At 33.1% G+C, this 15811-nt stretch overlaps 2 protein-coding genes and 1 long non-coding RNA gene across 5 annotated transcripts; 2 read left to right on the top strand and 1 right to left on the bottom strand.

Annotated features, from left to right (window-relative positions):
• Window positions 1-1924: 1924 nt before the first annotated feature.
• On the bottom strand, window positions 1925-6945 carry LOC105789152 (uncharacterized). 2 transcript variants are annotated; one of them, XR_008193770.1, is made up of 5 exons: window positions 6254-6945; window positions 5059-5215; window positions 3956-4757; window positions 2985-3518; window positions 1925-2188 (listed from the first exon to the last, which is right to left on the bottom strand). It is a non-coding gene; the product is annotated as an uncharacterized LOC105789152 (long non-coding RNA). The 2 variants fall into 2 exon arrangements; XR_008193769.1 differs by having other exon boundaries at window positions 2985-3124.
• Window positions 2109-7165, top strand: LOC105789151 (cytochrome P450 87A3). 2 transcript variants are annotated; one of them, XM_052627640.1, is made up of 9 exons: window positions 2109-2480; window positions 2590-2911; window positions 3004-3153; window positions 3245-3496; window positions 3578-3667; window positions 3756-3834; window positions 3949-4055; window positions 4149-4276; window positions 6891-7165. In XM_052627640.1, the coding sequence occupies exons 1-9, from the start codon at window positions 2284-2286 to the stop codon at window positions 6979-6981; spliced, it is 1416 nt and encodes a 471-aa protein (XP_052483600.1). In that variant the 5' UTR covers window positions 2109-2283; the 3' UTR covers window positions 6982-7165. The 2 variants fall into 2 exon arrangements, with proteins under 2 accessions (XP_052483600.1, XP_012471859.1); XM_012616405.2 differs by lacking the exon at window positions 6891-7165 and adding an exon at window positions 4385-4980 and having other exon boundaries at window positions 2113-2480.
• Window positions 7166-11784: 4619 nt separating this feature from the next.
• LOC105789149 (cytochrome P450 87A3) lies at window positions 11785-14904 on the top strand. The gene is made up of 10 exons (XM_012616402.2): window positions 11785-12110; window positions 12197-12518; window positions 12617-12766; window positions 12877-13128; window positions 13211-13300; window positions 13388-13466; window positions 13573-13679; window positions 13772-13899; window positions 13996-14182; window positions 14315-14904. Exons 1-9 carry the CDS (start codon window positions 11914-11916, stop codon window positions 14093-14095), a joined length of 1425 nt encoding a protein of 474 aa, XP_012471856.1. The 5' UTR covers window positions 11785-11913; the 3' UTR covers window positions 14096-14182; window positions 14315-14904.
• The last annotated feature ends 907 nt before the right edge of the window (window positions 14905-15811 follow it).

The following is a 15811-nucleotide window of genomic DNA, read 5'->3' as shown; positions in this document are numbered from 1 at the left end:
ACCAGTTTGCTCTTTGATCTAACGTACATGGACCATTTTGTCCTATTTTTAGTAGATGAGGCAAAATGCAATCCGACTCCTAATATAAGAACCTCCATGGTACTTTTACTAGTGTTAATAATTAGACCTAAAATTTAAAATCTAAATTTAGAGAGACTAAATTACTAAAAGTAAAAGTAAAATGACTAAATTCTAAATCACGATAAGTACAATGACTTGGAGCATATCTTAACCTATATAAAATAAAAGAAAAATAATATATTATATAAACTTAAAAATACATTAGGCCAAGCTTGGGCTTTGAGTTTCAAAATTCGAGCATGGCTCGTTTTAAATGGGTATTCTTTTTGCCCCAACTCGTTTTTTAAACCAAACATTTTTATCTAAACCATCTTAAATATTGAATCAATTTTTAAACTTTAACAAGTAACTAGACCCTCGGGCAAGTCTTTCTGAAGCTAAACTATATGAAATGAAAGAATCATGGGTCCTATTTCATCTCAAACCAGGCAAAACAAGCTTTATTTAGTAATGAAAAGAGCAAAAGTTATCTAGAGATTAAACACGAGATAAGTATCAATTAAAAATTTAAACATAAATTTTTTACCATTCCACTTCTGAATCATTCCACAACAAAACTACGTATAAGGAAATATCATACCCATATTTATATAAGAAAAATTAATAATATTTTAATAGGTAAAGCTAATAATCAAACACCATGTTTATGAATTCCCATCCTCTAAGGCTTATACACGGAGTTTTGTCCAATATCATTATGACAAAACGTTGTAATAAATACATAATCTACCCCCCCCCCCTCTAAAATGGCATAATAATGGAGGATACTATCAAAGAAACTCAACAACACAGTGAACCTAACCTACCTACAAATTGTAGTTGGTTCTCACATCCGTGACTCAATGGCCAGGTGGGCCGGTGCTCTATGTATTCATAATTGGTTTAAAATCTCAACAGCAATATAATCTTTTAGCCTTTAACCAATGAAATCAATTATGAGAAAGTTTATGCATATGAACACAGTAGTTGCATGCATATCCAAAGGCATTCCCATTGGGAAAAAAAATCTTAGTGATGTATGCAAATAAGATTAGGGGTTTGACATTGGGATTTTACACAGCTACAGAAGATCTAAAAGGGGAGATATGATTCCATAACAGAAGGAAAAAATATATGGAAAACTCTGTTGGCACAAAATTAAGCACATAGATATATGGGAAAATTTAGCATAGATTTGTTTTTTTTTTTTTTTAGACAAATCTGAAGATGTTTTGGTTAAGAAGTCTATATTAGATTTGTTTTGAGTATTCAATGATGTAAGATTGGTTTAAAAGATATATGTACATATATTTTTGGTCAGACATGATCCCCTTTGAACTTCCATCGATCCTCTCAAACCTACTGTTTTGCTCTTTGTGTTCCTCCATTATCTCCTTAAAAAAGGCTAAAATTCAGCCTCGTGCTTCTTCACTTTTCATGTTTTAAGCTCCTTTTACCCCACCCTTGGTAGTAAAAAAAATTTATATACCTGCACCATTTAATATCTAATTATGAGTTGTAATAATTGTTTATCTCATTCTTTAATGATGTTGTCAGGGAATTAATTCTCGATCATATAAATGGAGCACATTTTATGATCAATCACTGCTACTAACGATAAATACCTTAATTTAAAAGAAATCTTATTATCTAAAATATAAAAAAAATTAAATATTCAACTGTAAATCAAACAGTAAACAATATTTTCCCTTGAAAAGAAAAACAAATATCCATCCAATGGTGAAGAAGAAAGAAGAGAGAGAAAGGAAATAAAGGGAAGGATCGTGTGATGCTTCGAGTCATGCTAGGCTTTTTTTTTTCCTTTGGTATCAACTGGTGAGGCGTTGACAAAATGAACAGTTGCTAGACAGAGTGAATTCTAAATTATTCATTCTAGTTGTATACTTGGAGTACAAAAATAATAATAAAGTGAAAAAGGAAAAATAATATATAATTAATTACATTGAACAGTTGTATGCATTAGCTTGCTATTTAAGTAGAGCTTCTTATGGTTTGATGAGAATCATAAGATACATGCCAGCCCTTTCTTCTCCTACCTGTCTATTCTTCCCACGTTTCTTTTACTTCCATTTCTGCAAATTATCATTCATCATCTTCTTCATCAATCCTAAACCATAAACATATATCAGCATTCATCTTCTTCTTCCTTCAATCCAAGATATACATATAGCTTCAGTGTATAAATAGTTTTTGAGTGAGAGAATGTTGGTGTTGTGGATTGGAGCTTTGGTTCTTATTGCATACATTACACATTGGGTTTATTACTGGAGGAATCCTAGATGTAATGGCAAACTCCCACCAGGTTCTATGGGTTTCCCACTTCTTGGGGAAACTCTTCAGTTCTTCAGCCCCAATACTACTAATGACATTCCTCCCTTTGTAAAAGAGAGAATGAAAAGGTCAATTTGCTTTTTCCTCAATGATAATCTTTTGTTTCTTTTTTCTGTTTTTTGGTTTTTTTTTTTTTTTTTTTCATTACATAACATGTTGGTTACTACTTGGTTGCAGGTATGGGCCGGTATTCAAAACGAGCATAGTGGGGCGACCGGTGATTGTATCGGCTGACCCGGATCTCAATCACTTTGTGTTTCTACAAGAAGGGCAATTGTTTCAGAGTTGGTACCCGGATACGTTCACCGAGATCTTTGGACGCCAAAATGTGGGTTCTTTACATGGTTTTATGTACAAGTACCTAAAGAATATGGTGCTTAATCTATTTGGTCCTGAAAACCTTAAAAAGATGCTGCCTGAAGTTGAGAGAACAGCTTGTAGAAGATTACAACGATGGTCAAACGAAGAAACAGTTGAATTAAAAGAAGCAACTGCTAGTGTAATTACACATATACACCGTCCCCCCACATTCATGTTTTTAAGTTTCAGAATGCAGTCTAATGATGATATACCTTATGTCTTTATTTGCAGATGATATTTGATCTGACGGCCAAAAAGCTGATAAGTTATGACCAAGACAATGCCACCCAGAATCTGAGGGAGAATTTTGTTGCTTTCATACAAGGATTAATCTCCTTTCCCCTGGATATTCCTGGAACAGCATATCACAAATGTTTACAGGTAGTTAACCTTGTCATTCCAGTTCAAAATAACAAGGTTAAAAAAAATCCATTCTTTTGTGTATTGATTCTTGAATGTTTTACTTTTTCAGGGAAGGAAAAATGCAATGAAAATGCTAAAGAATCTGCTAAATGAAAGACGGGCAATGCAAGGGAATAGCCGAAATGACTTTTTTTATTTTGTCCTTGAAGAACTTCAGAAAGAGGGAACAATTCTGACAGAGGCAATTGCTCTGGATTTGATGTTCGTTCTACTATTTGCTAGCTTTGAAACAACTTCCCTGGCTCTAACTTTAGCAATTAAATTCCTTTCTGACGACCCTTCAGTGCTGAAAAAACTAAGGGTATGTGAAATGATTCCTGAATCTGCAAAATCCGAATCCTTTTCTAAACAAACATGGAACTTATGTATTTCCACTTTATAGGAAGAGCATGAGGCAATTCTACGAAACAGGGAAGACACAGACTCTGGACTTACATGGAAAGAATATAAATCAATGACATACACATTCCAGGTGAGAAAATTTGTGATTTAAACTTACAAGGACATATTATCAGTTGTGAAAGGTTGTTTGTTTCCATACTGACAAGTGCAACTTACAGTTCATCAATGAAACAGTTAGACTAGCAAATATAGTGCCGGGAATCTTCAGGAAAGCACTAAGAGAAATCCAATTCAAAGGTATTATGCATCAAAAATATTTTGAGACCCACCTTCAAATTGTTATATTAAAAAAAAAATTATCCTTGCAATAAATATGAAAGCTAACACACATCAAATTTGATGATAATGCAGGATATACCATTCCAGCTGGTTGGGCAGTAATGGTGTGTCCCCCAGCTGTGCACCTGAATCCAGCAAAATACCAAGATCCCTTGACCTTTAATCCATCAAGATGGGAGGTGGGTTAATTCACAATTCCATCAACTTTTACCTGCAAGATTGCTACTAAATCAAAATCACATAAAATGATTCTTATACTTCTTTAACTGCAGGGAGTGGAAATAAATGGAGCGACAAAGAGTTTCATGGCATTCGGTGGTGGCCTCAGATTTTGCGTTGGAACAGACTTCACTAAAGTGCAAATGGCTGTGTTTCTCCATTGTTTGGTGACAAAGTACAGGTAAGAACAAATTACAAGATGTTCCATATCTGTCCAACACACTTTGTGTCAGGGAGAGCAAGAGACAAAAGAAAAAAAAAAACTCATCTAAATCTATGAATCTTTCAGGTGGGAACCAATCAAAGGTGGAAATGTACTTCGATCTCCAGGTTTACAGTTTCCAGATGGCTTTCACATACGGCTCATGGAGAAAACTAGAATGGAGTAACTTTTACAGAAACAGCAAACAATGTCAATCCAAGTCAGGCTATATGGCTAAGAAGCAAAACACAAAAATGTTCCAACTTTGCATCTTACCAATCAGCGTTGCTACTATTCTTTTTTTTTCTTGGACTGCAGAAGAGGATAACAACTTGTTAGTAAATCTTCATATTGTAGACAAATTTAGAAAATAGAGAATGTATTCGGTCACTGCTCCAACCAAGATTAAATCATAGTTTCACCAATGGTCGTATATAAATTTTGTAATCTCATCATATACCTGAGAAAAATGGAAAAAGAAAATAAGAAAAGAAATATGATATAACGGGTCATATTTTTTCACAGCTTTTCCTGTTTTTTTTTCTTCTTTCTGAATATTAGGCTTTATTCTTAGAATTTTACATATCCATTTTCTCGGATTAAAGAGGAAAAAGGAACTTCTTAGCAATGCAACTCCAAACGTGAGTAATCTAACAGTTCAATCAGAAGTCAAATTTCCTCCATTCCAAGTGTACTGTATGATTCTACAACTTTTGACACATCTACCTTTTGAACAATATGCAGACAATAATAAGACTAACCAGTGTGCCCTTTCTGAATGGTTGTGCCTGTACTCATGGTGACGATGCTTCTTTTATATCAACAATCACGTTTGTGGTGCTTGGATTTCATATGGTTTCTGGCATGAATGTGAGACTACCAATACCAATATTCTGACTAGAGATATATACTGAATCTCTGCATCAAACCCAAACTTGTCCTCATAAGAAAGAAGGTATTATCTATTCAAATATAGCCAAAAGGAAACCAAATGGCACTATCAAACTCATCAAGATGCTGTTTATGATAACTGAAGTAAACAAAAACCCCAGCATTCCCTTCTGGAAAACAAATGGTAACAGGTGTATCATTAACACAACATCGTCACAAGTATTTCCAAATAAACAGAACAAACAAAAACATGAAATGCAATTGTCAAAATAACAGGCAGGTTTCTCCAACGTTCTCACAGGGGTAATCTAAAATGAATTCGCAGTTTACAAGATTTACTAATCAATAGCCATACACATCAATAGCAATTTGTTACAATACTTCTAAAGCTACTGCAATAAGACTTCATATAAGTAATCCAACAAAGTTCAGTAATAGTAAAATAAAGTTTTCCAGATAGAATTTAAAAGATGGAGTTGAAGCTTCTTTGCCTTGATCATAAAGACATAAAACTGAAGTTCACTAAAAGAATAATTCAAATCACAGCATTAACCTAGCAACAGAATAATTCAAATAATATAAAATCCTATTCAAATAGAAAATGACTTCAACAAGTTGTGTGATAATTTGAATACAAACTGAGTGTTCTCCATGCCTCATTCTGCAATTTACAAAACAGATGCTAGAAAACAATCAGCAGAATCATTTATTATGTCCATAAATAGATTAACAAACCTTAACACCATTTAAAATTTAAATTGGAAATAGTTTTACTAGCCTCTCTCATATCTTTACCAAAGAAAGACAGGCCAAGCATCTGGCTAGCATTTGCGTGTCTTAACGTAGAATTCTTGAGGTTTAAAACGAACATCATGGAAAAGAAAATCGTAGGAAAAAAATAAACAGAGATTCTTTCTCAAAGATCTCCGCCCCCATTTTTTTTTTAAAGTTTTGATTTCCCTCCAAATTTCAAAATTTAAAAATGCGCAAAACTGTTTCATTCTTTTCTCAATTAAAGAACATAGCGAATACATGTCAAATTCATACAGCGGGTAGGAAACGTACTTAATTTACTGTTAATCATCGCCGGAATCCGTAACGTCTGTAACTCGTCCGTCGAATTCCTATCCGCCTCCACTAATTCCGCCATAAAAAACGCCGTCTCGCGCCACTTTAAAAATAGAATTAAACGTCAACTTTTCGAGCTTTGTTGGAGAGGATATATCAACTGAAGCAAAAACCCCTTTAGGTGAGAAATGGTTTGCCGATAATCACATCCTCTTCAAACTGTTTTTTTATTTTTATTTTTTCTCTACCGTTGAACAAAGTGGACATGGAGGGATTTTAGAAAGCACTTTATAATTGTCACTAACCGACTTTCACATAAAATTCCATCCGCGCTAGATTGCTTCTAAAACAATAATCACATAAAATTCTACTTTGGAACTCAACAATTCTTCTACTTCTATAACTGCAGGGCGTAGAAATAAATGGAGCCACAAAGAATTTCATGGCATTTAATGGTGGCATGAGATTTTGCGTCGAAGCAGACTTCAGTAAATTGCAGATGGCTGTGTTTCTCCATTGCTTGGTTACAAAGTACAAGTAAGACCAAATCACAAGATGCTTTATATTTGCCCAACACACTGTGTTTGGGAGAGAAAGAGACAAAAAGAAATCAAAATCTTGAACCTTCTTTCAGGTGGGAACCAGTCAAAGGAGGAAATATACTCCGAACTCCAGGTTTACAGTTTCCAGATGGCTTTCACATAAGGCTCATGGAGATAAACTAGAATGGATAAACTTTAATAGAAACAAGGCAGATAATAATATAGAGCTGGGAACCAACCAAAGGTGGAAATATACCCCATAATCATCTCCCCACTATACTGAGATCAGATAATACTTTATGATGTAAAAGCCTAGCAGCAGAAGCACTACACTTCTGAATGCAATAATAAGCAAATTTTTACCTTCTCCCTAACTTGTCCTCATAAGAAATAATATGTAACTGTAACTGTAACTGTAACTGTAAATTTAATTTTTATAGGTTATAAATAACATAATATATATAGATGAACTGAAATTTGGTTAAGTAATTTAGCTGAAATTGTGGTTAATTAAAGCTCGGAGGTTAAATTGTAAAAGTTTAATAGTTATAGATTTTAATTAGGAAAAAGCTTGGAGACTTAAATAGCAATTATTTAAAGGATTAAAATGGTAAATAAACTAAATTTAAATTATATGATAGTGGGATTTGATGGTGGATACCATTAACTTAAACTAATTAAATATTTTTGTAAATTAATTAGATTAAAACATGTTAATTTAAGTATAAATAATAAACATAATGGAAAGAAAGAGAAGATACTATCATCTTCATCTTCAACCCGTGGAAACCAAAGAAAAAAAGGAAAGGAAGAAAAGCTTGAAAATCCTTGGACATTCGGCTATCAGATTGAAGTAAATTCCTAGTCATTTTTCTTTGATTTTTATGGAAATTAAATTATAGGAGCTTGATTTAGCTAGTTCATGTATCCTTTTGTAAAACTGTTAAAATCTTTTAAGGATATCACTTTTGAGAAATGAATGAATTTGGTGTGAAAATAGAAATTAAGCTTAGATTATGAAAAAAAACTAAATTGTAAAGCTTAATTGTTAGTTTCATACATTAAGGACCAAATTGAGTAAAATGCAAAACTATTATGCAATTTTGTAGGAATAGACAGTAGGAGGTCCCTAATGAATATATGTGAAATTAGATTTTAATCTGAAGCTTTATACCGAAAGTTATGCTTGTCCTGAGTTTAGGGATTAAATTAAATAAATTGTAAAATATGTCTGATATTATACTTGATTGTGGATTGAATGAAAATTGATGGTGTTATATATTTTGTGATTATATGTAGCTAACATCGACCCAAAATAGTCGAGAGGGAAAGGAAAAGTGAGAGCCGACAACAAGTGATACGAGCTTTCGATTTGTATTTCTAGTATTCGCGATCAATCTAATTATTGCAGATTCATATTGAATTGCATGATTTAGTAATGAGGTGAGTATATAGTGGTTGTATGAATTAAATTGTGGTGATTGTTATGGTATATCAATATAGAGAACTAAATTGAATAAAACAGGAAGCAATATGATTTAATTGATATGTGATAATTGTTATGAAATTGAGTTGAAACATGTTATATGATGTGTTAGAATGGTGAATTGATGATGGATTGGGAATGATGGATGTGAATTGAACTATGTGATGAAATTGGAAAATTGATTACCCTGTTAACTGTTCGAACAGAGTCAGATATAAATGCCATGCCATAAAATTAGATTGTGTATGGGTTTATACTTCAGTTTATCTGATGATGCACTTATGTGCTAATATATTTGCTTTGGTTCATCGAATGATACACTTATGTGTTAGTATATTTACTTCGATTTATCCAATGATGCATTATGTGTGCTAGTGTATTTACTTCGCTTTATCTGATGATACACTGCAGTGTCAGACTGGGATGCAGGTTGATTAATTTGTGTACCCGTCTTAAATCCGAGTCAAGTTAATAGAATTATAAAATGTTGATTAGGTTAAATGATATATGAATTGGATTGATATCATGGTTTGATGATTCAAATGTAAATTGCGATATATGAATATCAATAGCATGTGAAAGATCATGCAAACCGATTATACAAGCCTAGAGGGCCGAAATGGAATTTGTCAAATCAATCATTTTGATTTGAAAATGATATATATAATGTTGTGATCAAATATCATTAATTGGATATGATTGTAAACATTATTGACAATAGTATGTTAATATGATATGATCATTAGATTGATTAATTGAATTATGTATGGGTTCATTCATAAGAGATAAATGGTACTCTTAATGACATGTATTGACTGATGTGTTGATTAAGAATTGACATTAATGACATATAAATTAGTTGATAATAAGATTAGTATTGGATGAATGCAATTGATATAAACTTATATTACATTTACTTGAATTATGAAAATTATCACTGACAATTATCGTTCAGCATACAATTTTTTTTCTCGTGCACAAGTTTAGGTACATTTCAAAGTCACAATAAATAATTCCAGCATTTAAAAAGTGATCCCTAACTCAACAATGTTTATATGATCCCTTTTTATTCGTTATATGGCATGTACCTACGTTAATTAGTATTGAACAAATGTCAAAGCGAAGTTGCGATGAGGAACCCTTAAAGTTGCGACGTCAACTCGTTATTTTGAAAACATTACAATTTAGTCCTAATTTGACATCGGGTTAGCAATAGAGCTTTCATAAGCTCATATAAGATCCAAAAGTTATTACAAATTATTTTATACACATGTTTTACTTATACTTGAATGTTAATGATTTTAAATCGAATGTTATTTGATTGTAGTTACTCCGGGAACGAATGTGACACCTTGTAACTCGAACCCAACAATCAGGTCGGAGAATAGGGTGTTACAAAAGATGTAGTCAACAAAACCCCAAGAGAGATGAGGCTCAAACCCATTAATTAGAGTCTCCCTTGATTGAAACTTGACTTGACGCTTGATGTAACATCAAGTCTCGAGTTCTATGAGACAAAATACATCATCAGTATCTGACTGCTAGCACTATAAATAATTTCATCTTAAAATTAAAGTGTTAGGTACCTATAATGATAAAGTAAGGATGTGTAATGTAATCTTAGTGGACTCATAGCATTAATATGTGAGAGTTACGATAACACTCTCAATGGGATCTACTTATGTGAGTGGGAAGTGTCGCCGCTTCTAGGAGCTTAAGGGCTTGGCTCTAACAACACTCATGAAAAGAGAACAAACAAATGGTCATAATAGTGTCCCCAGATACTACGCATTGATCGATGTTGAAATCATTGTGTGAGATGTGTTCAGTTAACCAAATTGAATAATTGGTTCAAAGCTTAATCTACCATGCAATTTCAATTAACTTTAACATGTTTTCACTAAGTGAAGGTTTAATTGTAAGATACTTTCATTTATGCAAATTGATTTACAAGATTATCAAAATCTAAAATATCTTAAAAATGAGAGGAGATTGCTGGAATGCTTTTAAATATTTATAGTATTTCAATAACTATAAATGAAATGGTGCAAGTAATCAAAAGATATTTTTTTTGTTAAAAATAGAATGTTGATAATGACAAGAAAAGAGTGAGAAATAGAACACGCAAATGATTTTACTTGGAAACACATTCGGGAAAAAAACCACGGGCAGAGGAGAATAAAATTTACTATGTCAAATTTGAATAAGTTACAAGGAGTATAGACTGCGTCTATTTATAGGTTTAAAAAACCTTATTCTAATCAACCTCTAATAGAAGTAATGCAGTAAGGTTGAAACACCTTATTCAAATTAATATCAAACAGAGGAAGTATACCTCTATATTGATTCTTCTTGTACAGCCAGTACCGTACCGCGGGGGCCATATCTTGCTTATTGGAGATCCATAATAGGTTGCGGCCCTCAGTCTTCGCCCTTGTGGATCCCCCTATCTTGCCACTTATATTTTATTTTAATAAGCATTTGGGTCACAACTCTAACATTTTTGGTTATTAATAAAGAGTTATAATTATTTATAGTAATGAGTGATGTCTCTTAAAAATGAAAAATTATATCACTTGATTTTTAATAAATAATTACAATATTCAAGTAATATTACTTGGAGTTATATTTATTTATGAAATGTTATTTGAATAGTTATATCTATTTAAGATATATTACTTGAATAATTATGTTTATTTAAAATGTATGATTATTCGAAAAACACCTATTGAACAATTACGTCTCTACAAAGAGAAATAGAGTTCTTAGAAATAGGAGTGAGATTTCATTTAGATGGTATACCGAAAGTTCTCAAAAAGTTCTTTCTTTTATTCCTCCATCTCTATTAGTCTTAGATTGTTTTATAAAGAATTATTGTACAAAAAATTATAGAAATTGATTTTCCTTTTATACTCTACCCAATACTTAATGGACTCTTTTTCATCAATGCAAAACGAAAATAGTCATCCTACTTCATTATATCTCGAGATTCATTTGCTTGAAACTTATTTGCACAACAAATATAGCTTAATGCAAATAGAACCTTAAGATTTTCCTTACCAAAATTTCACACTAAGAGATGACCTTCGATCAATGGGGTTCGGATATGCTCATCCATATCCATGATGAGGGGGTCCAATCCATTTATGGTCACTAGAGTAAAAAATCTATGATATTAGCTCAAGGCTAATTATTTACTCTATTTACATGCAAGAAAATGCATGACTCATTACTAAGTTCTTTTGCTGAAGCTAAAAATCGGCTTGTTCACTTAAAGAGTCTATATATTAGCTCCACAATTGTTGTGTGAATATAGTTAAACCTCTTTTACTATTATTTGATGTTAATACTTTTATTATTTAATATTTACTTAATACTCACCCAATTGTTGTGTGAACAGTAAAATATAATCAATTTCATCGAAGAGTTGAATGTATCGGCTTACCTATTTAAGGAGAACTTCCCATGGCTGATAAGAATCATAATATGCATGCCAATTGCCAACACTTTCTTCTCCATGTTTCTTTATTCCTACAACTCTTCCATTTCAGCTAATATCATCATCAACCGTTGCCATTTCCTTCATCCTTCATAAACCATAATTATATATATCAGCATTTCAGTAAAAGATGTTGGTGTTGTGGATTGGAGCGTTGGTTCCCCTTATATGCATCACATATTGGGTTTACCACTGGAGGAATCCTAGATGTAATGGCAAACTCCCACCAGGTTCTATGGGTTTCCCACTTCTTGGTGAGACTCTTCAGTTCTTCAGCCGCAACACTACTAATGATATTGCCCCCTTTCTCAAAGAGAGAATGAAAAGGTCAATTCAATCTCCATGGCCTTTTCCTCGTGATAATCTTCTTAATTATTCCACTCCATAACATGTTCATTGCTACTTGGTTGCAGGTATGGGCCAGTATTCAAGACGAGCATAGTGGGACAACCGGTAATCGTATTGACCGACCCGGATCTCAATCACTTTGTGTTTCTTCAAGAAGGGCAGCTGTTTCAGAGCTGGTATCCGGATACGTTCACAAAGATCTTAGGACGTCAAAATGTAGGATCCTTACATGGCTTCATGTTCAAGTACCTAAAGAGTATGGTGCTTAGTCTCTTTGGCCCTGAAAATATAAAAAAGATGCTCCCTGAAGTTGAGCGAACAGCTTGTAGAAGGTTACAACGATGGTCAATCCAAGAAACAGTTGAATTAAAAGAAGCAACCGCTGCTGTACTTACACAAATACTCCCTCCCCCATATTTATGAAGAAATCTCAATTTTTAAGTTTCAGAATACAGTGTAATGATACCTTTGTCTTTTAATTGCAGATGATATTTGATCTGACGGCCAAAAAGCTGATAAGTTACGACCAAGACAATGCCTCCCAGAATCTGAGGGAGAACTTCGTTGCCTTCATAAAAGGATTACTCTCCTTTCCCTTGGATATTCCTGGAACAGCATATCACAAATGTTTACAGGTAGTTAACCAGTTATATTTTTTGCCATTCTAGAGCATAATAACAAATGTTTACATGTAGTTAACCATTTTTCTATTGTAGATTAGTTCTTGAAATTTTTATATTTTCAGGGAAGGAAAAATGCAATGAAAATGCTAAAGAACCTGCTAAACGAAAGGCGGGCAATGCCAGGGAAGAGCCGAAGTGACTTTTTCGATTTTGTCCTTGAAGAACTTCAGAAAGAGGGAACAATTCTAACAGAGGAAATAGCTTTGGACTTGATGTTCCTTCTACTATTTGCCAGTTTTGAAACAACTTCCATGGCTCTAACTTTAGCAGTAAAATTCCTTTCTGATGACCCTTCAGTGCTGAAAAAACTAAGGGTATGTGAATTTATATTCCTGGATTTGCAAAATCGGAATCGTTTTTTCGAACAAAAATGAACTTAGTATTTCCACCTTACAGGAAGAGCATGAGACAATTCTACGAAACAGGGAAAATACAGGCTCTGGGCTTACATGGAAAGAATATAAATCAATGACATACACATTCCAGGTGAGAAATTTGTGATCTAAGCTTATAAGGACATGGTATCAGTTGTGAAAGGTTGTTTGTTTCCATACTGACAAGTACAACTTACAGTTCATCAATGAAACGGTTAGACTAGCAAATATAGCGCCAGTAATATTCAGAAAAGCACTAAGAGAAATCCATTTTAAAGGTAGGCATGAAAATTGTTCCAAGACCCACTTTCCAATTGTTATATTAAAAAAATTTGGCCATGAATTTATAAGAAAGCTAACACACCAAATTTGGTGATAATGTAGGATATACCATTCCAGCTGGTTGGGCAATAATGGTCTGTCCCTCAGCTGTGCACTTGAATCCAGCAAAATATAAATATCCCCTGACCTTTAATCCATCAAGATGGGAGGTTGGTCAATACTCAAATTTTCATCCGCTTTACCTGCGAGTTGCTTCTAAACTTTGAAACTCAAAACAATTCTTCCACTTCTATAACTGCAGGGCGTAGAAATAAATGGAGCCACAAAGAATTTCATGGCATTTGGTGGTGGCATGAGATTTTGCGTCGGAGCAGATTTCGCTAAAGTGCAGATGGCTGTGTTTCTCCATTGCCTGGTTACAAAGTACAGGTAAGAACAAATTACAAGATGTTTTATATATGCCCAGCACATTATGTGTGAAAGAGCAAAAGACAAAAAACTCATAAATCTTGAACCTTGTTTCAGGTGGGAACCAATCAAAGGAGGAAATATACTCCGAACTCCAGGTTTACAGCTTCCAGATGGCTTCCACATACGGCTCATGGAGAAAACTAGAATGGAGTAAGTTGTTCGTGCAGAGTGATTGCTCGTGACTCAAAAGGCATGGAAAAAAAAACCCAAGTATATCACTCTGCACAACAAAAGGCAACAGGTATATCATTAACACAACATCATCATAAGTAATTAAGGTTCAATTCAAATAAATGGAACTAAACATGAAATGTTATTGTCACAATAACCTCTATGTTTCTCTGACAATGAAGTGCACCAAACATTTTTGCAGGTATTACCAAATATTTTTGAGAGGCTCAAAGAATTTATAATGAAATCATAAAGGGGTAATCTGAAATAAATTCATAGTTTACAAGATTTACTAATCAATAATCATACACATCAATCGCAATTTGTTATCCTACTTCTAAAGCTACTGCAATAAGATTTCATATTCCAGGGTAGATAGCACAAAGTTGACACATATAAGTAATCCAACAAAGAAAGTGGACTACCTCAAGGCAGATCCATTTGTTGGCATAGACTTCTACCTCAAGGCAGTAAAAACATAGAAGCATATTATAAACTCTAATTGTCCTACCTTGATCCATTGTCAAGAAGTGTAACCGAGTACTACATTGGCACTCTTCTCCCTCAACTTCACTCAATTCAGAGTCCTTCAATATAGCTGCATCGAAATTTCAAGCAAAAGCATGTTCAGCATAATGCATCTATCCCAGTACCTTACATTTTGGGAAGGTAAAAAGCTTAAAGACAAAAGTAACATACTCTGAAAGCCACTTGTTTCTTACCAGATGCCGCCTGATCAGTTTTTGTATTGAATTTAAAAGATGGAGCTGAAACTTCTTTTGACTTAATTGTTCCCGCAGCAATCTCAATATCAATGACGTTATTTCTCAACATGATGTTCATTTCATCAATTTCTCAACTATCCACAGACATAAAGTTGAAAGTAATCAGATTCTACATTACGTTCATTCCATATAATTTTTTACAGTGCTGATAAAACTGAGCGTTAACAGATATTTCCACAAGATGAAGGTACATGCCTTTGCAGAGGACAGCAAATAAGCTAAACACGAGAACAGAAAATAAAAAAAAGACATAGGACTAAAGTTCATTAAAAGAATAATTCAAAGCACAACATAAATGTTAGAGTTGTGACCTAAATTCATGTTAAACAAATAATACACTGGTAAAACTAGAAAATCTGTGGTGGGCTTAAGGTTGAGGGCCGAAGAACAAGTGTCAATAGTTTATCCCTCTTTAGAAAATGATTGTGGCTAACTAGCTTTTCAATGTATCAAAAGCCTGATCAATCAAAGCTAACAATATTGCACATTTTTATATTATTTATTTTTATTATCATTATTCTTCTTTTATACTTTGTTTTTTAACTCATGAAATTTCAATAATTTAATTTTTCTAAAAAAAATTTATCCAAATAAAATAATCGCTAAAATAATGCATTTTGAAACGCTAGCATTTTAAATATCTCTAAAATTTTAAAATTCTTTACCGAAACACATTCTAAATTATTTAATTTAAAAAAATATTAATATTTAAAATATTTTTATTTAAAGAAAATGGAGCAAGGGGAGGGCAGCACTCTACTATTAGTATGCTTTGCCCCGACCCCATCTTGTCATGTGATGAATGTTAAAACTTGAATACCATTATCACATCTGTGAATGTCGAATACAACTATAATCATCTCAGTCTCCACAATTGATATGTATTAGTTATTTCTAATTTATTCGATATACAT

This window comes from Gossypium raimondii, chromosome 2 (genome assembly GCF_025698545.1).
Source record: "Gossypium raimondii isolate GPD5lz chromosome 2, ASM2569854v1, whole genome shotgun sequence".
NCBI classification, from domain to species: Eukaryota; Viridiplantae; Streptophyta; class Magnoliopsida; order Malvales; family Malvaceae; genus Gossypium; species Gossypium raimondii.
This window is presented reverse-complemented; position numbering and strand designations above follow the sequence as displayed.